The sequence below is a fragment of the Sphaerodactylus townsendi genome, linkage group LG09 (assembly GCF_021028975.2).
Source record: "Sphaerodactylus townsendi isolate TG3544 linkage group LG09, MPM_Stown_v2.3, whole genome shotgun sequence".
NCBI classification, from domain to species: domain Eukaryota; kingdom Metazoa; phylum Chordata; class Lepidosauria; order Squamata; family Sphaerodactylidae; genus Sphaerodactylus; species Sphaerodactylus townsendi.
This window is the reverse complement of record NC_059433.1, coordinates 90,109,625-90,129,789: the sequence shown is the minus strand read 5'-3', so window position 1 is coordinate 90,129,789 and position 20,165 is coordinate 90,109,625. Positions and strand designations below refer to the sequence as shown.

Sequence of the window (20,165 nt, the reverse complement as noted above, 5' to 3'; positions counted from 1 at the left end):
TCAACACTTTATAACAGTTTTCTTATATGTGCATAAGCATATTTGTGCGCATATCAAAGCATACAAATACACAGGCACTAAATGTTTCCCAAGCTTTGATCCAAACTTAGATGGCTATAAATAAAATATTTTTCCCCCTGGGGGAATTTATATATTTTGATATCTGTAGTTATGGTTATTAATATGTATACCAGCTAACAGAGCAAGGTAGAAATTATCTGAAATTTCAGTATACACGCAACATTAATATTTATATGGCATCTGTATTCTTTATTGAAAAAGAACAGCCCATGCACTAGTTCAGGTTCAAGTAGACCAGCATAAACTATGAATAGTTGGGTCCTGTAAAAGATTCCTTTCCTGCCATCAGCTTTCTTTGGGGTGTGTATGTTGAGGATAGGGAAGCAGGGAACAGCATTCAGGATTCCTGGAACATTTATCACCTCTGTAAACTGAAACTGTAATGAAGACCTGCTTGAGGTTCAATACAAATGCGGGCTTGTGGAGGCAGTTTTTTTTTTAAAAAAAACAACTCCTAAGAAGCTGTACCTGCAGAGCAGATGTGGGGAAAGCCTGTCAATTTCATTTTTATTAAAACATAAGAAGTAAGGTTCACAGTCTTATTCCAACACTGATCCATGTTTGATTACACTCCCTCCAATCCTTCTCTGTTTAAGGGGCAGAAATGTGAATATTCCATGAGGTCTCCCCTGGAAAACGATGAGCAGACAAGGATCTCTTAGTGCAGTGGTTCTCAACCTGTGGGTCGTGACCCCTTTGGGGGTCGAATGACCCTATCACAGGGGTCGCCTAAGACTCTGCATCACTGTTCTCCATCTGTAAAATGGATAAATGTTAGGGTTGGGGGTCACCACAACATGAGGAACTATATTAAAGGGTCGTGGCATTAGGAAGGTTGAGAACCACTGCCTTAGCGGCAGATGCCAATGGGAACTCTTGTGACAGACAGAATAACTTTTCCCCTTCCAGCAGCAGTAGCGGCAATAAAGGGTGTTCATAGAGTTGCCAGCTGAAGTTCTTCCCAGCAGCAACAAATGCTTCAGTTAACAGAGGATAAGCAGGCAGACAAGTTTAATTTATTTACAATATGTATATTTCAAGGCTGCTATCAAAGAAACCTGAAAAAAGCCATAAAAGCTGTCTTACAAAACAAAACAAAACCTGCACAATATGCTACCAGCCTGAACTATTTTCAGAAAAATCAGAAGCAACTAAAACTAAGAGCTGGCCAGAAACCCCAGCAACCAGCTCAGTGAACAGCCCATCCCAAGCAAAAAGACCCAAAGAAACCAATACCCTATAAACTTAGTGGAAAATAGACAGTAAAGGTGCATCTTCCCCCTCTTCAGACCAGCCATTAAGAAGGCCGGGGAAGCAGATATGAGGCCTCAAGCCATGAAGGGCTTCAAAGGTAAGAACCATGCACTGAAATGAACACAGAAGCATACAGGTAAACAGCCCAAGTGTTTTTAAACCACTATCATATTGAAACATACCCATAAGCAAACAGGTGGTCACATTTCCCCCCAGATAAAACTTCCTAGTTCTCTTCAACCATGTACAGCATGTTTCGGTAATCTAGCCTAGGAACCAATATGGTCAAGTCAGTGAAGATGGTGATATTTCCCCAATATAGTTCCCTTTCTAAAGAAGGCAATTTATTCTATGAAGATAGCATATTGTGTAATAGTCTGTCCTCAAGAACTGTGGCTATTTTTCTAAAATATATCTCACTATGTCATGTCTCTGAAGATGCCAGTCATACATGTGGGTGAAACATCAGGAGCAAAAACTACCAGACTATGGGCACATAACTCAGAAAACCCTCAGAAAACTTTCAACAGCAGCAACATAGTAAACTTGGTAACTGAGCAGGAATTAGAATCAAGTTGTCTCCACTCTGATTCCAGCTCTCTATCAATTACACCATAGTCTTACACAGAAAGCAGATAGATTGATTAGCAGAATCCTCTAATGCTATCACTATGTTAGGGTTCAGGTGTTGGACCTCCCACTGATCCATAAATTCAATCCTACCAAAAAGGTAATGCATAATCCCACCAAGTACATTTCACAGAAGCAGTTAAGCATGCGATATTCCTTCCAGGCTGACCTTGGCTTAAACCCCTTCCACATTTTGTGTAAGACTTTGTAAGCGAAGATTTTCTCTGTCGATCTCTTTTTCCAAATTAGGTATTCTACCTTCTAAATGTAAGCAGTCCAACTAATAAGTATACAATCTTCCTCCCGCTTTTCAGTTTGCAGATGGGAAAAGACAGATCCAAACATTTATTGGACCTCTTCACCAACCACATATTTAGGAGAAAAAGATTTCCCATGTGATTTGTGTGGACACAAGGTGATGTTTAAACTGTGCTATAACCCATGCAAAACTTAGATTAATTCCCAAAATTCTTGGGAATATCAGCCCAACGTGCTGAGCACGCAGAGCTGCCATGAATGAATTGCAGCACAATATGAACAAGAGTCCAAGCCAGTGGAAAGTTACATAGGAACGTTCTTCACCTAGTCTTTCTCTCGTGTTGAAACTGAGCCTCAAGTGAAATTTCAGATTGGCTTGGGATAAAAGGGATTTTCCCTTGATCCTCAAAAGAACCTGATGGATTTGCTAATTAGTTTTCCTTTACTCTAGATGTGTGCTCAAGCACATGTGTTCTAGAAAGAAATGCAATGTAACTTCTGAAAATTATCTATTTGTTTTGTTACCCTATTGATATGCTGTCCTCTACAGAGGGAGATGTTGCTATCACTATTTTCTATTCTGATCCGTTTCAGCTTATTAGCTGAAACTTTGGTTTGTTGCTAGTATGCCTTTCCCCCTCATTCCTAATATGAACACATTAACAAATGCACACAGCTGCCCAAATGCTACATTCATGTTTTTAAACAATTCTTACCAGCTTTCTTCCAGATCTCTTCTGGCACATATCCAGAAGCAGGCCTGTGAAGGAATTCACGATGTGAATCTTTAAGGAAAGGGAAGAGAATGGGAGAAGAAAAAAATACCTTGAGAAATGCTGAAATACAACTTTTTAAAATGCTGTTTAATGTTTCAGACAAAAAAGCAAATCTTTAAATAAAATGAAAAAAATAGCCGTTATTTTTAAATATGCTACTTTATGGAAGAAATCCGGAGTTTTATCCTATGTTCATCTGATTCTATGCCACCATAAACTACTATGGGCTATTTATCTCTTGGAGTCGCCCACATGAGCAAGATGCTTCATACTTTCCCTCCAAATGTTGATTATAGTCAGGTTTTAGGAAAAAAAGTAAAGAAAACAATATAATACATCTGAACAACTTTTTTTTTCTGACAGCAAGGTGACAAATTACACTGGTAGTATAAGACATACAATGCTTAGTTTTCCATGTTTTCTTTTCCTGTAATTTCTTGGGAACAAAACTTGAACCTTTGGCAATTTTCCAGTTTAGGCTAACAGCTTGTCATGTGGGAAGTCAGTTTCAGGACTGTATCACATGTGGAGTATTTACTGATTCAATGTTCCTTTCTATATAAAAAACTTCCTGCACATAGAACATTAAGTGATAACGATAAAGGTTGTGGTTTAATGCTCTTCTTAACAGCTCAGTTTTATATGTATAGGAATGCTTTTTATGCAGTTAAGTCTTTAAATGTGTTCACATACCTGTAGTTTGAAGGAGCATGGGCCAAATCCTGTAAAATGTTTTGTCTGGATTGGATAAAAGTTCCACTTTCTATCCTTAAATGTGTGTCCTAGTCCCCCAAAGTCTCTGCCATTCATTTTTTTTAAATAAATAAATTTAGCATTTGGTTAGTGAGTAAATAAATGAATGTATTAGGTCTACGAATGTTAAGCCATTACAACCCCAATTATAAATGTTCACACTGACAAATACTACAGCAACGTGACAATGCCACATTTTGGGGTAGGGCAGAATATCATTAATCTCTGCTTCCCATATTGCACACTTACTGCACAATCCAGTCTTAGGAAAGACACGTCAAACAAGACACTGTACAACACGTATAATATTGTTTGCAGAGATGCTTATGATCTTTCCAATAACATTAAAACCAAATTATATTTCATTAAATTTAATTTGGAATGAAACCACTAATGAGATGGAAATATCCAGCAACTTAAACAAATGTCAGGTTCCTTAGATCTTGTTTTTTAAGTACCCAGGAAAAAGTGATTCATAGCTGAATGCATATCACAGACAGCGTAGCAAGCACACTGATAAATCACATCTGTTGAATATGGCAAGTTTAACAATAAAGCCCATAGTAAGTATCACATGGCATTCATAGAAGAGACCTCACAATTCCACTAATTATGGAGTGTGAAAATGATACTCCATTGAAGTCAATATTGAAGCCATTAACTTCAGTAGATTCTGGACTGTACCATCAAAGAAGGGAAATTAAAGCAAAAACATTTCTATTGAGGTTCACCAGAAACAGCACTCGTCAGTGTAAAAGATTCTACTTTACTTTTAACAACAGGTTACACAGTTATCCTTTCCACTCATGAGTTTCCCTCTTGTGGTTTTGATATATTGTGGGTCAGTATAAGAAATTAAATGGGAATTTGGGAGGGAGTTTTGTAGAAGCTGCAGACAGCACATGAAGGTCAGCAGACAACACAGAAAAAGTTTAGAAACTCAGAAATGCATAAAAATATGCGTGCAGTATTGTATAATATCAACATATTTTATATTTCAATACCATAAATATACAGGAATTCTTTTTTAAAGTTAAAAGAAAAAAAGAAAAAAGTCAGACTATTTTCTGGTACGAAGGGAGGTTAAAATTTTTTTAATGCAGATTTCCAGATTGCAGGGGATGCTGCACCCCTAACCTCAGCAATGTGGAAGGGATAATTGTACACAAAAGTTTGATGACCAATATTTATAATTGGATGCCAGGCATAAAGACAATAATGGAAGTCACGAAACTACAAGCACACATTTGTGTTTGGTATGCACGAGTTCCCTAGCTGCATCTTCTATCAAACCCCACATGGGAGAAGCTTTTCAATAAAATCTTAATGTTTACTAAGGTCTTTGGACATAATGCCATTGTTCATAATACAGATATAATGAGAAATGCTGTGTCGGCTTATTTAGCTATGCAAGAGTCAAACATAAATGGAATTCAATGACATCATTGACTGAATTACCAGCTAATTGGTGCAATTTCCAAGTACAAAGATCAATGAAGCTCATATTTCAACCACAATTCACATAGATATTGAAGCCAGGGCTCTTTAAGAAGAATTGAATCAAGATCTTATAAAAGATTTTCATAGTCCTTTTAAAAATTGTTAGGGAGGGGAAAGCTTTACAAATAATGATGAAAATAATAAGAAACATGTTTTTGAATATTTTTTAAAAAAATATATGAGTATGGATATAATGAAGTTGATTTGGCTGGCTTTGTGAATACAGACAAATGTCTCCCTAGAACTGGTACAGGATTTGAGCAGAAGCAGAAGAATGCTGCATCATCATTCTTTGAACCCAAAGATTTATGAGTTTTGAAAATCTGTGAGCAAACACGTGCAGTGAGTGTCCTGACAAAATGCTTAGTGTTGCGAATGTCACCAAATGTTGTGGAGTTCCCTGGTCATCTTGGGTTATTCAAGAGAGCAGAAGCTGCTGGCTGAAATAGCAAACACGTCCCTCAGGAAGGGGACAGAAGCTCCCTGTTTTATTCCAGGAAGTGGTCATCCACAAAATGGAAAAAATCTTCAGATCAGAATGATTTCACCAGTTACAGAACAATCTAAAACCTTTTCCTAGGTTTTAGGAAAGGACAGCTGAAAATGGAGGAACTATGTCAGGATGTTGATGGAGAATTCTTTCCTATTGACATTTTAGCCTTCTCAGCATGCTGTGATTCAACAAATCACATCAATGCAGCCTGAACTGCTAAGTAGCAGTACTGGAATTGGCTAGAGTTTTCTGAAGTTGCCTGTTGAGCCATTACTAGATCAATCAGACCAGGTGCTCAGGAGCAGCAGCAGCAGAAGGCCATTGCTTTCACATTCTGCATGTGAGCTCCCAAAGGCACCTGGTGGGCCACTGCGAGTAGCAGAATGCTGGACTAGATGGACTCTGGTCTGATCCAGCAGGCTAGTTCTTATGTTCTTATGTTCTAATCCTTCCTATAACTGCTATATGGTCTTCCACAGGACTAATTATATATAACTCTAACTCGCTAACTAAATTACACACACACACGATAATTACATATATACATACAAACATAGACATACATATAACTCTCTCTATATATAAAACTAGACACATATTCATACACATACACGTAAATCAGCTGGGGAAACTGATCTGGAGCACTGAAGGAGTATCATCATGAAGACATCCAGATCTATACTGCATAAACTAAACATGTAGAAGCAACTGTATCTTTTCAGACTTGGTTTAGTAACAAGGTTAAACAAGTTGAACTTAATACAGAGAAGATGGAAGGAATATTTACAGGTAATCCAAATACTCTAGAGGGTGTTTGGGTATTTGACAGATGGTTTTTCTGCCTGATTAGGTGAAGAGCTGGCAAAAGACAGACCCTCTTATATTTTAACTAGTTAAATGCAAGATAAATGTAGTTAGGAGTAACTGGAGGACGGTAAGCTTGTGGCACTGAAATTTTGGAACTTCCTCCCCAGGGAGATTCATTTGTCTCTCCTAGGGTTGCCAAGCCAGATTGGGATTCCTCCAATCTGGGTCCCCTCTCCCAGCACCATTCAGCCTCAGTGGAATCAGCATGTTGACATCACTACCAGAAGTGAACAAGGCTTTGATATTTGGGCAAAAACTCTATGGTAGAAGTTGTTTTACCCTAGACTTTTGCCCATAGAATTATCCATTACTCCTGGATGATGTCAACATCCACAGCCACCAAAGTCTAGGCCTCAATTCATGGCTGGTAAGACATGCCCCCATGGTGGATGGCAGGGGGTACCTAGCAACCCTACTCCTTTGCCACTATCTTCCACCAATGAATGGAGACATTTTTTGTTTCATTCAGTGTATCCCAATTAACTCTTTTTGGCCCTCTTCTCTGCTTGTGTTGTATCTATATATTTTTATTGCATTGTTTAGTATTTTACATACACATTTTTAAATGCTGTTTTAATGTCTTGATGTTTGTCACCCCAATCTGGGTTGAAAGATAACACCGGAATGTTTTCATGAAATACATCATAAATAGTGAAGTCCTTCTAAAATCTGTATTGTCAAGTTTTATTTAATTTGCTCTTAAATGATCTAGAAGCAGGGTTGAGCAATAAACTGGCCAGGTCTGATATAAAATTATCCAGGACAGTGACAATGGATTGCAACATTCAAAAAGATCTCTGGACCCCACATTAATAGTATTACTTGTTAAAACAGAGGATCCCATACAGCGTATCATGTTAAACATCATCTTAGAAAAGGGCCTGAATAAAACTGGTAGAATATTTTTATGACTATCTATTGTTTCCCTTCAAGTGGACTGCAAATGTGAAGAACGTTTGATGTGAAGTAGGAATGAAAAAAATGTAGTCTCCCATCTTCCATACTTATTGTATTCTATATCACTAAACCAACCTAAACCAACTGTGGCTGACAGAAAAATATGAGTAGTGTTTTAGTACTAAATATATAGAAGCGTACTGTTTTCCGAGCTTTTTTTTTTTTGTAGACGTCAATATATAAAGCTATTTGCTATTTTTTAATAGCAACATTTGGATCTTTCATGTAACCTTGTGCTGAATCACCTTATTGGTCCAACTAGAAGTAGAGTTGGAAAGTGTCTTATATGCCATCTAGTTCAATCTCCTGCTCAATCCAGGAAATCTACTCCTAGAGCAAACCTATCAGATGGCGATTTACCTTTTCACTGAAGACCTTCAGGGATGGAAAGTCTCCTTGCCTAGATAATTGGTTCCACTATCAAACAGCTCTTACTGTTAGAACCTTCCTCCTATCATAACGGATCTACCTGCAAGTCCATCCTAAAAAGAAAGTCAGTTGATACTCAATTACACCTCTCTGAGTCCGCTGATGTCAATGGACATAGAAGACTGTAACTGCTTAGGATTGCACTGTAATCCTATTTGATCTAGCCTTGTCCTTGGGAGCAGTAGCAAATAGAGATCTAGCCTGGTGTTATCTGACCTGACCAACAGCATGTTTCCAGATCTCTGACAGAAGTGCTTCATGTGCCTAATATCTAAGATACTTGGAAATGAAGGTGCCAAGCACTGAATTCAATACCTTCTACATGCATACTATATAGTCCTTCACCTCAAAAACCTTTTTGATTATAAATGTCAAAATCCAGAAAAATTCTGCATACACAATAGACAATAACAGAACACAGACATACATGCACAGTAACACTTCTATATTAGAAACAGTATTTTTTTATACAGGCAACTTGGAGCAGAACCTTGTACAAAGAAAATCAAACTGTATCCATTCCACATACATGTTTCACTAAAGAGATATTTGCATCTATGTACAGAGTTGTATAAATAAGGTTTTCTGGGTTTAGCCATTATAACAAGCCTGAAAACAGGCAGGCTATAATAGATTGTGAAAACTGTCCTGTAGCATGGACACTACTATAAACCACAAAGGCACAACAGATGGCTTTCCCCCCCCTCCACCCAGAGATACTTGAAATGACAAGCTGGTAATTTTTACAGGATGGATTAGCTCATTAAAAATGACAAAGGGGAATATCTGGCATTTTGCAGCACACTTAACAAAAAGCAATATTTGTACTTCATGATGGCCTTACTACTTTTTTGTCTTCTTTTTTAAAACATACAGATATTTTACCAGTTCCAAGAAAAAGCGCACCCAGGACTCACCTGGAGCGCTGTTGCGGCAGGGGAGGAGGGAGTGGTTGGCTCGCCTTCCCTGCTCTGCCGATTGGATGGTCACGTGACAGGGGAACCGTCACATGTCGAGGGAGCCGGGCAGGCTATTTAAGCCATTGCCCAGCTCAGCCCAGCCTCCACACAAGGCTGCCTACAAGTGGAACCCACCCTCCCTCCTACAAGTGGAACCGACCGCCCTGAGCCCTCCGGGGGAGGGCAGTCTATAAACCCAATGAAGAATAATAATAATAATAATAATAATAATAATAATAATAATAATAATAATAATAATAATAATAATAATAATAATAATAATAATAATAATAATATTTTGGGCTGCTGTTTTGCTGAATGTTATTTATTGTTAGACATTTGTTGCAGTCTGGGCAGTTTTTCAGGGCATAGGGGCACATCTTTTGGAGGAGGCAGGCTTGCATGCCTGACCTTCCCACGGCGGGGGCCTCAATAAGAGGTCTGGGGTAGTGGAGGGCTTGAAGGTGCAGGCCTGGAACCCCTGTCTCAAGCTCGCTACCCTGGCAGGAGGGGGTGTGACAAATGGGTAGGCGCCCAAGTGGCATCTAGTAACCTCCTGTCCTGATCCTCATGGGGGGACGGTGCCGGGTTCAGTGGTGTGCTGCCCAAAGGGCCAGGGGTCAGCTGTTTAGCTGACCGTGACTAGGTTCAGCGGTGCGCTGCCTGGTAGCCAGGATGTGCCCCGGTATGCTCGCCCAGCTTCCAAAAAGAGTTATGTGTTATTGTTAATAAACTGGGCTGTGGCCATTTCTATTCCAATGAATACAAGTATATACGTGTGGTTAATGAGGGAAGCAGACTCCATACATCTGCACGCAAAAAAGTACCTACTACCACAACAATGTACCATGATGTTTGGCTTCTTACCTCTGACTAAATAGAACTGACTTGGCTGCACTTCTCCATACAATTTATAAAGCAATACAGGACAAATATATTTATTGCTTTCTTGGTAAATATTAAAAAAAACTGTCCCTTTTCCACTCAAGACAACTATAGAGTGGCTCCACTGAACTGTAAATGGAATGAGTTAATGAAATGGATCTTCTTCCCTTTTCAGGATAGGCCCCTGCACTCCCCTGAAAACAGTGACTCTGAGGAATAGAGTGGGGTTTGGCACTAGGAGTTAGAGTAAGAAGGAAGTTAATTTCTTCTTGAGTGCCACCCCAATAAGTCACTGAAGGTCCTCCAACCATTATGAGCAGCTTTTGCGTTGTACAGGAGGATGCAGAGAAAAGAAGGAAAGATCCCATTCTATGAACTTATTCCTTTTATAGTCAATTGGATTAAACCCAGTCATCCGAAGACTGTTTCATTTCCCCCCGCCCCAAGATAAACAAGCAGAAGAAAAAAAATCCACACTGTAAACTGTTCCTGTCCAAATTTCTCACAGATACGACTGAGTAAAACTTGGCAAAATTTCCATCGACGTGTAAGTAGAAAGAGTGAGACTTTGGTGGCACCAGGCAAGATCATCCTTTAAACTGATGGTAATTTTTTAATATCTTATATTAACACAATCAGGATAGATAGATTTAATATGTTAAATATCTTCAGTAACTGCTGATATGCCTAATTCAGATGAATACATGGAACGGCCAAATTTCTTTTTATGGGGGATTTTGGATGAAACTGAGACACAGCAAAATGCAGCAGGAAAAAAGAGAGAACGAGAATAATGAAAGGAAGGAGACATAGACATAGGCAAAATCTATGGAACATGGCATAAAAGGAAAAAAAATCACCTGACATGTTAATACATTTCCAGTTTAAAGTAGAAACAGTACCTAATGGGACTGGATCTGGATTCACTGGACTCTGCTGCCTGGAATGATTACTGCCACTGCCTTTTTTTAAATCTTCTGCGTCACTGTACCGTCGTATCCAGTAATTAAGTTCCTCTCGATCCGCTTCCTGACATCGCCGTAGCACAGTGAGAGATCGCCTTGTTTTTTCTACCATGTCCATGATGCAGTTTAAGAGCTAGATGTCAGAATGGGAAAGCAAAAGATTAAGACCATCATTTATTTCCAATCTAACAAAATGCTGAGAACTTCACTTTCTGAATAACTGGAAACCTGTGAAGTAACAGTGCAAACTCTTAGGGGTTTTTTTTTCTAATACAAAAGTTTCCCCCGGAACACCATGATTTGAGAGCTTATACATTTTAGAGAAGCTAACATGAGAAGTCCAAAGTCCCACAGAAGGTGCCAAAGCTGTGGTTCTCCTGGTTGTTGTGGGTTTTCTGGGCTGTGTAGTCATGGTCTGGTAGATCTTGGTGGAAAAGAGAATTCCACATTCTCTGGTAGAACAAGATCTACCAGACCATGGCCACACAGCCTGGAAAACCCACAACAACCAGTTGTATCTGGCTGTGAAAGCCTTCGTAGTTCTCCCTTCAAGCTAGCATTGGCTTAGTTCCCAGAGATGAACAAAAGCATAAAAATGTAAGAACAGACCTTAGTCAAGACAACTTCCATGAATGTTATTCTTAACTGAATAGAAATGTCTAGGTAAGTTGCATATTGTTCACACAAAACATTTTTAAAACAATATTTAGAAATTGTACAGGAGTATTGCATTTGTATGTATATATGTAATTCATACATATATATACACACACAGTAATACTTACAACAATAGAAGGCAGGACAGTATTCTGGTCTCCATATTGTAGATGGGGAGACAATTGCTTGACTATCCTAACACAGTTAAGACCTCTAGTAGGCTTAGAACTCCATTCTAAGTCCATTGACTTCACCGGACTTAGAAAGCTGTACCTCTGCTAAGGACTACACAGTAAATCAATTTATCATGGCAGAAAAACAGCCTGATCTGGAACTTTTCTCTTTGCAGCTTCATGCATATGTCAAACCCAACTTCCTATCTTTATTTCTGTGGATTGCTTACATGTTAAAATAATGAAATCATATAACCAACTGACCAGTCCATGAGTTATCATATCCATGTGTGAACCTGGACTGGAAGAAAATTACAATTTTTTCATGCTCTCTCTGTGTGTGTAGATCTGAGCAAATTAAAGAATGTCATGTGCCTTACATGGTCAAGGTGTTTCCATTCTTCTGCCCATTCTCTGTCTGTTAGCCTATGGTCAATCATTTCTTCTTGACGCGTGCCATGCAACCCTGCCAAGAACAATATTTTCATCTTCTGCATATCTTTATAAGTTACAGGCATGCACAGAGTTGCCTGGTTATGCCACACAGCCATTATGCAATACATTAACAAAATGCAGACCGGCTTCAGCTGGGGCCTACAGAGCCAGAGGCATACAAATTTTCAAAGTTTCCAATTGGAAAAGGAGAAAGCCCATAAAAGACGATGACAAGACGACAACAGAACTGGTTTGTGCAAGTCACTACAGTTTTGGGAATGTCTTCAGTGCAAGTCGAATGAACTAAACAGAATTCATCACCACAGCTACATACTTCTTTGCACTTTCTTTTTGTTTCAGTGGGTCATGCATAAGTACATTTTGCCTGCACCCGGGTGGGACTTATCTGATTTTTTTTTGAAGAAAAGCTTCATAAAACATGATATACATTTGATATAACAGACTCTGACCCATAAAACCTGGGTACAATAAATGTGTTTGTTTTTTTACAGACCTTTATTTACACCAGGGGTAGGGAACCTGCGGCTCTCCAGATGTTCAGGAACTACAATTCCCATCAGCCCCTACCAGCATGGCCAATTGACCATGCTGACAGAGGCTGATGGGAAATGTAGTTCGTGAACATCTGGAGAGCCGCAGGTTCCCTACCCCTGATTTACACGGTTCTGTGTCCTTCATACTTAAAAAATCTGAAATTCTTTAAATTATGTTCAGAAGGGAGGGGAAGGAAGGGTACAGAACCTATAACTAGGAGCATTTTTCATTTTTGCTTTGAGGAGAAGGGAAGAATGCACTGTATATGTGGAATTCTCTTTTCCACCATACTACAGATCTGAATAGGCATCAATCTTAGGGTTCTCCGATGCTTCAGGTGCCTCTCTAATAATGAAACAGTAACTAAAGTATGAAGTTTAACTCATTTATGGATCTGGAAGAGCTCTGCTTACCCATAGGTCTGTTTCTGTCCCTGAGGTCCCTGTGGTTGGGGTGTCTGTATGAGTCCCTGTAGTGGTGGGCAATGGCCATATCATCCAAACGGTAATGTTGAGGTGGAGGCGGGGTAGGGTGAGGCAGACCATTGGGCTGGTAAGACAAGCCATTATTTGGACTGTACCGCTGGCCTGGGCTAATAGTGCAGGGCCGCTTGCTTGGATGCTCTGAGTGCAAAGGCTCTCTGTCAAAGCCATTTTCTTTGGTTCTGAAAAAGAATGGGGAACAACACATTTACTCACTTGTCATACCTCTTGTTCAGGTCAAAAGGGCAGAGAAGAATAATTGTTATTATGAACAGACTAACAGTACAATCCCAAATACTGAAGTTAGTGGCGTTAGAAGTATGTACCTCTGCTAAGGGTTGCACTGCAAACATGTTTATTCACTGCAGACATTTACTTTCAGTTTAAAAAAAAGGCAAAACAATATTTATTCATACCTATATCCTGGTATCGCATTCTGTATTAAAGATGGTACAAACCTATGTCCATAAACTGGCAGAAATCCTTTGTATATTTCTTAGGGCACTTTTGCACATGCAGAATAATGCACATTTAATCCACTTTCAATGCAGTTTGCAGCTGGATTTTCTGTGTGAAATAGCAAAATCCACTTGCAAACAATTGTGAAAGTGGATTAAAAGTGCATTGTTCTGCATGAGCGAAAGTGCCCACAATCTTACAGAAACTGAGCATAATCACTGTCTTTCTCTTGGCTAACAAATGGAGCCATACTTGCATATCTTTTGAATCACTGCCTCTCGGTAATATTGTGATGCACTTACATCAGATTACAACATAATGTTCATTGTAGCAAAGGGTCACAACATGGTCTGTTGGAATAAGCAATAAATTTCTCAAATCAGATAAAACTGCAGAAAAACTAGTTTGCTTTGGTTGTCAGTAACAGCTTTTCACATACAAACACATAATATTTGTTAAGAAAACTGTACATATTTCTTAGCAGAAATGCTAATAGCACTTCTGTGTGTGCAAAAACCCTTAAGACTGATCTTATACTTGATGAAGTGCTTAGCAGCAAAGGAAGAAAAAGTTACAGTGAAGGAAAGGCTCTACAGTGGCGGGAGAGAAGAATGAGGAAATGACATCACAGGATCCAAGCCTATGTGTTTAGATTTCAAAAACTTTACAGATGCATTGCAGAAGTCCCATATACAAATGTTATTCCTTGTCAACATCTGTACAATAGCAGCAACAGTAGCAAAGATGGGAAAATAATCCCACTACTGTTGATATGTCTACTACTTAAGAACACATACAAGAAGCAAATCACTGGGTGGAAATAAAGCATCACCATAACCTGTTTACACATTGGAATTTTTAAGATGGTCAAGCTACTACTTGAAAGTGAATCCTTTTCAATAAGAATGATCAATGTCCTCTTATTACACAGGCACAAAGCTATGCTACTTACAAAACTGTCTCATGCGCCCTCATTTTCCTGTATTAATTATCTTGTAATTAATTAATTACAAGGCAGCAGTAGGTAATTCTTTCATCAATGAACCTGAGAATGACGAAAGATGCCCCTTGGAAAATATTTCTTCCCCTTTTGTGATAAATTATACAAAGAAGATAAAAATGCATATTGTATTGGATGGAAGTAGGTTATAACTGACTGAAAAGTCTGCATTGCACATTTGTGTGTGTGTATTCAATGCATTCATATACAATAATTTATGAGAAAGAATCACGCAGTTCTTCCCACACACAAGGGCCTCTGGTGAAAGAAATTATTATTGTCAACAGAAAAATGCAATTGATGTCAGTTCTCCATTTCTGAAGTGAAAATTGCATAATCATGCGTGGACCAAAACTTTCAAAAGAAGTATACTGATAAACTTCGATGTTGCACAATTCAATGAACTTCATTCAACATTAGCTGGAAACAGTGCAACAAAATCTGGGTCTTCAAAAATGTTATTGTGCCTTCCACACCTCCCCAGGGGACTGGTTTGGTCTCTCCAATACTGATTACCATGAAAGAGTGGCTGTTTGTAGAGTTGGTCAATACCAGAAAAATTTGGGCTGATTCGGATTAGGATTTTTCTTGGACTAATAGATTTGGATTGGCCAAGGTCCGAATCTCTGGGAATATCTGAGAAATTCGGATGCGTTTTTATTTTTAGGTGTTTTTGCACATTTCGGCCTGCAGGGGCACATTCTTCAGACGAATCAGCACCAAACTCTCAGGAGACTGTCCAGATCAGGGGTAGGGAACCTGCGGCTCTCCAGATGTTCAGGAACTACAATTCCCATCAGCCCCTACCAGCATGGCCAATTGGCTGCGAATATGATCTAGCGCCCTCTCCTGGCTCTACGTGGATGCTGCAGCAGCCTGTAGAGTACTCAACTATTCTGCTACATGGACACTATATATATACTATCATCTATGGCCCAATTGCGAGAGCTCGGCATTTACATTCATACCCATCTTAGGCCCACCGGTGGTATTTTGGGCAATTATATCACATAGTGGAACCCGGACACATATGCTCCCTTCTAATAGTTTAACCACCGCCCATAAATTGCTATTGTAATTGTTATTTCAGGACTGCTGCTTCGTGGGGCTGTAATAGTGGTTAATGTTAGTATACTGTGGGTATTGAGTGAGTTTGCTCAGCCATTACATTGTAAAAATAAAATTGATTTAATTTGGTTAGATTAGGAATAGGACTGAGTCCAATTATAGTGGAGGAGTCTAGTAGGTTTAGATTAGAAATGGGTTAGTTTATTGGGAGTGGGAATTGGGCACCATGGTTAATGAGGGATCCCAGTACCAATGGGACGGGTGGGTATAGCGTAGCGGCGGCCATATGATAGACAGCGGACGAAGTAGATGTGCTCGCTGTTTCTGACCCCAATCTATCCCCAGGGAACCAGGATGGTTGGGTTCAGGGATACCTGCTTCGCCTCCCTGGTGCTGATTAATGCTGTGGTCCATAAACAATAAGACCGCAGTAACCGGGATTTTCTCGAGATCTGTAAATGGATCTATTTGTGTCACCGAAACCTGGGTACCTGAGGGCGTAGACCGTAGGGCCTTAGGCTTAGGTCGCGGCCCCCCAGGTTCGCTGCCTCCACCAGCGCCCCGAACCCAGGGTCAGGTGGTGGTGTAGCAATGTTCATCCGCAATTCCATTCCCTTCAGGGCAGTCCCCGTCCGGAGATCAATTGGCATGGAGTGTAGTCGGCCTGAGGGTTGGTCATGGAGAGGTTGGCGGTCCTTCTGGTAAAAAATCGTCGCCTACGCACCGGGGACGGCCTTCATGGGTTGTTAGAGGTGGTGGGTCGACTGGCTTGAGGTTTCCAGGCTTATTGTCCTGGGTGACGCAATGTCCATGCTCATTAATCGGGCTCAGCGGCGATGGCTGGGCGGACCTAGTGTCATCCATGGCGACTCTAGCCCTCTCCCATTAAATTCTGGCCCCAACCTTAAGGAGGCCGGCACACGCTTGACGGTATTCTTGTCGCCAATCTGGTCGTGATTCCCCATTGGATAGAGTGCCATGGTCCCACCACTATGCCCTGAAGCACATGCTCTGTCTAGGCTTAATGGCTGATTTATGCCCACAGAGACTTATGGATCCAATTGGTTTCCTGAATGCCTATGGACCCCTGAACCCGCCGCACACACCGAAGGAGCAAGGGAGGATTAATTCCCGCCTCTGATGCCATCGACCAGCACCAAGGCCCTTCATACCACTCAATGCAGAATCGGCTGCCAGAGGGAGCTGCGCCCAGATGAAACGGGTGCTCAGGACGCCTTAGGAGCGAAAGTGTGGAGGAAAGTCAGGACGAAGCTGGGCGCCGAACATCCCATAGGATCGCTATGAAAGCCTATGAGATGGCTAATGGCGGGAGGCTTAAGAGGGCTTCTCTCTCTTCCTCGCGATCTGCTGGGGCTCTCGCCCGCTCAATTGTTTCCGGATAATTCGATCTTTGACCCTTATCAGAGGGTTCTACAAATCGTGAATTGGCTATTAGCTGAGGCATTTATGGTTTTTTTGCAGACAAAGTCGTCAGCCCATTTACAGGACCTTCCTGCCACCTTAACTACAATTAGTGAACTGGAGGCTCCCTCGTCAGCCTTCTGGCCCTTTGTTTGGCCCCGGCTTTTCCTGCTCTCCTCGGAGCTGCTGTTGACAGGATGCCGGGGAGAGATTGGGAATTCCACCTGGAGAGCCGCAGGTTCCCTACCCCTGGTCCAGATGATATCCCATAAGTTTGGTGCAGTTTGGTTCGGGGGGCAAAGTTAAGGACTCCCAAAGGGGGTGCCCCCAAGCCCCATTGTTTCCAATGGGAGCTAAGGAGATGGGAGTCCGCCCAAATCAATGCGGCTCAGTCTGAACTGCAGATTCGGACCATCCGCATCTCCAACTCTAGCTGATTGTTTCCTGTCAGTCATGATATGCCCATCTGCTGGCGTGAGCAAGTGATGTGCCTGGAGAAAGCGGGACCATGGCCTATTATGGACAGGCAAGGCCATTCCATGCTCTTCTCACCCAAATGATGATGGCTTCTCCCACCCAGCCGCGTGGTTCTGATTTTTTTGCTGTTGGCATTCCGTTTATGGTGGTGGTTGTTGTTATCTGCATTTCATCTGTCACAACGTGGTAGGTTGTGCATGGGGACTGATCTGTTCAGGGGAGGACAGCCTGAATGCTGGTCCTCCCCATTTGGTGGGAGCTTCCATAAGAGGCCTGGGGGTGATGGAGCAAGCCTAGGTGGGGGCTGCTGGTGGCTCATGCCCCTTGGCAGCAAGGGGAATTCATCCAAAGGCCAACATCCAGATGGCTCCCACTATCTTGCTGCTTCAGGAATTGGTGTTTTCTGCCATGCATGAAGCTGGGGAAAAGTTATTAATGGGGGACAGCAGACATGCTGCCCAGTGGTCACTGGGGGACAGCAGACTGCTTCCTTTTGCCAGCACACCAATAAAACAGCTGTGGCCAAATTTTCTGCACCCTCGGATTACTTCCTCTCCTCCACGGGCAGCATATATCTGCAAAATGAGTGGAGGAAGGTCATGTGATCTCTTGCACAAAAGGCATGCCCACCAAACAAGTGACCCACACAGCAAACCTATAACCAGTCCCAGGATGCTTAGAAATGAAATACACACAGGGACTTTTATATCTGCCATATAATTATCCCATATCCACAATAAACACACATATACCAGTGACTGATTTGGCATCAACAGAAGACGATTCATTATTTTCTTTTTGCCTGAACAAGGAGCGACTGTATACTGTTATGTTATTTAAAACCATACATAGAATTATAATAAAAGACAGTGAGCATTTTGTCTCTGACATGCCATGCACAATTACCAAAAATGTGTTGTCTCCTCAGGTGTCACTCTCCTCTCTTTTAGTGACTGATGACTCCCAGTGTTATTACAGAAACAGATTGATCTTTTTAATGAGCTAGTTTAATAGACTCCAAAATCTCACCGTGGCTGCTCATCCATGTCATACCATATGCACCAAGAAAACATTCAGTCACACACAGAACTCTGCTGTTAGGCTGCTTCATAAACCCCACTTACAATAGAAACTGGTGAGAAACAGAACATGAATATGATAAAAGGATGGATGAACTGCATGATGAAATATATATTTCTGCAAATGGGTACTTTTTCTTAGGCTGCATTCAAATTCCCACCACATGTCTATGCACCAAGCAAAGATCTGGCCTTTTAGGCCTCTGATAAAGATCATTTTAAGGGTGTGTGAAACACACAAAGGACCAATTGGCATTTTATTTTATTTCAATAATTTCTCCCCTGCTTTTATGTATTTACTTGAAAGGCAGCTGTAATGCCGTCCATTTATTAAAAATGCAAAATTGTTCATGGAAATTAAAACCAGAACAAAGCTCACAGCCAAATATCTGTGAGCGTCAATAAAAGCTTTTTAAAAAATACCGAAAGAAAAAGAAAGGTTTTGAAGAAAGTATCTTCAAAAGGAAGCAACCAAATAAACTTCCTAAAAGGGCATTTCAGAATTCTGAGGGCTCAACAAAAACACCTCTTCTTTTTGTGGATGTCTATCTTGATCCCATCTAAGATGGAAGGTGGGACGTCCTTGAGCAGACCTTAACCGTCAGGAAGGTTCAAATAGTGAGAGGCAGGATCAGGACCTCATGTCATGTAATCCTTTTTAAAGGATAAAAGCAAAACCTTGAATTGTGATGATAAATGAATTGCAAATTACTGTGTCAAAATAGGTGCAAAATGTACTGGCAGCAACTGGGTAGAAGAACTTTGCACCAGCTGAAGTTTCTGGGCAGTGCTCATAGACAGCACTTCAGTAACCCAATCTCATAGCCACCAATGCATAAATGACAATGACCATGCCTTTTAGTAATGGGTAAAGCTGAAAATTAATGGAATTAATTAATTTCAAGGAGCAATAGGTAATTCTAATTTTTATGTACGCACACACACACACAGAGGGGGGGCATCATCCATGAAAGCACTCCACACCCAGCAGTCACCTGACTTTCTAGTTATAAAGCCATTTCCCAGAAGTATGCCCAAGCTAATCTTTTCATGGAGTAATTCCTAATCAGCAGTTCCTTACCATCATCCACTCTGATTTATTAAGTTTATTCACCCTCTTCTAACCTATTACTACTTCTTGGCATCTACCACTCCTCCTGGGTTCTAGAAAAACAGAAACACGACAACACCTGCCTGAGACTGGATGACCATCCCTAGCAGTGCTGCATGAGGGCAAATTGGAGACCAGAACAACACAACACTCAGTTCGCATTGGAGAGAGCACTGACTTCAAGAGCCTACCTTCTAGTAAGAAATGGAACCAGTGAAGTGCAGTGACTCTCACTATCAACTGTGGAAGATAGCCCAGAAACAGAAGGCCCTACACAGGCCCAACCTCACACCCTTTCTTTATCTCAGTATAGGTAGTTCACCAACAGCTTGCTTAAAAAAGCAGATTCCAGATTAGATTACAGTGTTTTGATTCCACTGCCTGGCCAGTTAATCCAATCACCGATACTGAATGATGTTTAAAAGGTGACTAGTTAAATG

The 20,165-nt window shown here is 40.8% G+C and overlaps 1 protein-coding gene across 6 annotated transcripts in view; it reads right to left on the bottom strand.

Annotated features, from left to right (window-relative positions):
* The window catches only part of RUNX1T1 (RUNX1 partner transcriptional co-repressor 1), a 154,536-nt gene that overhangs the window by 14,705 nt on the left and 119,666 nt on the right, over positions 1-20,165 (bottom strand). For all 6 annotated transcript variants that reach the window (XM_048507447.1, XM_048507449.1, XM_048507448.1 and 3 more), the window contains 4 exons: positions 13,041-13,291; positions 12,018-12,103; positions 10,745-10,940; positions 2,940-3,008 (listed from right to left, as the gene is read on the bottom strand). In XM_048507447.1, coding sequence (XP_048363404.1) covers positions 2,940-3,008; positions 10,745-10,940; positions 12,018-12,103; positions 13,041-13,291 — 602 coding nt within the window. The remainder of the gene's footprint in view (positions 1-2,939; positions 3,009-10,744; positions 10,941-12,017; positions 12,104-13,040; positions 13,292-20,165) is intronic.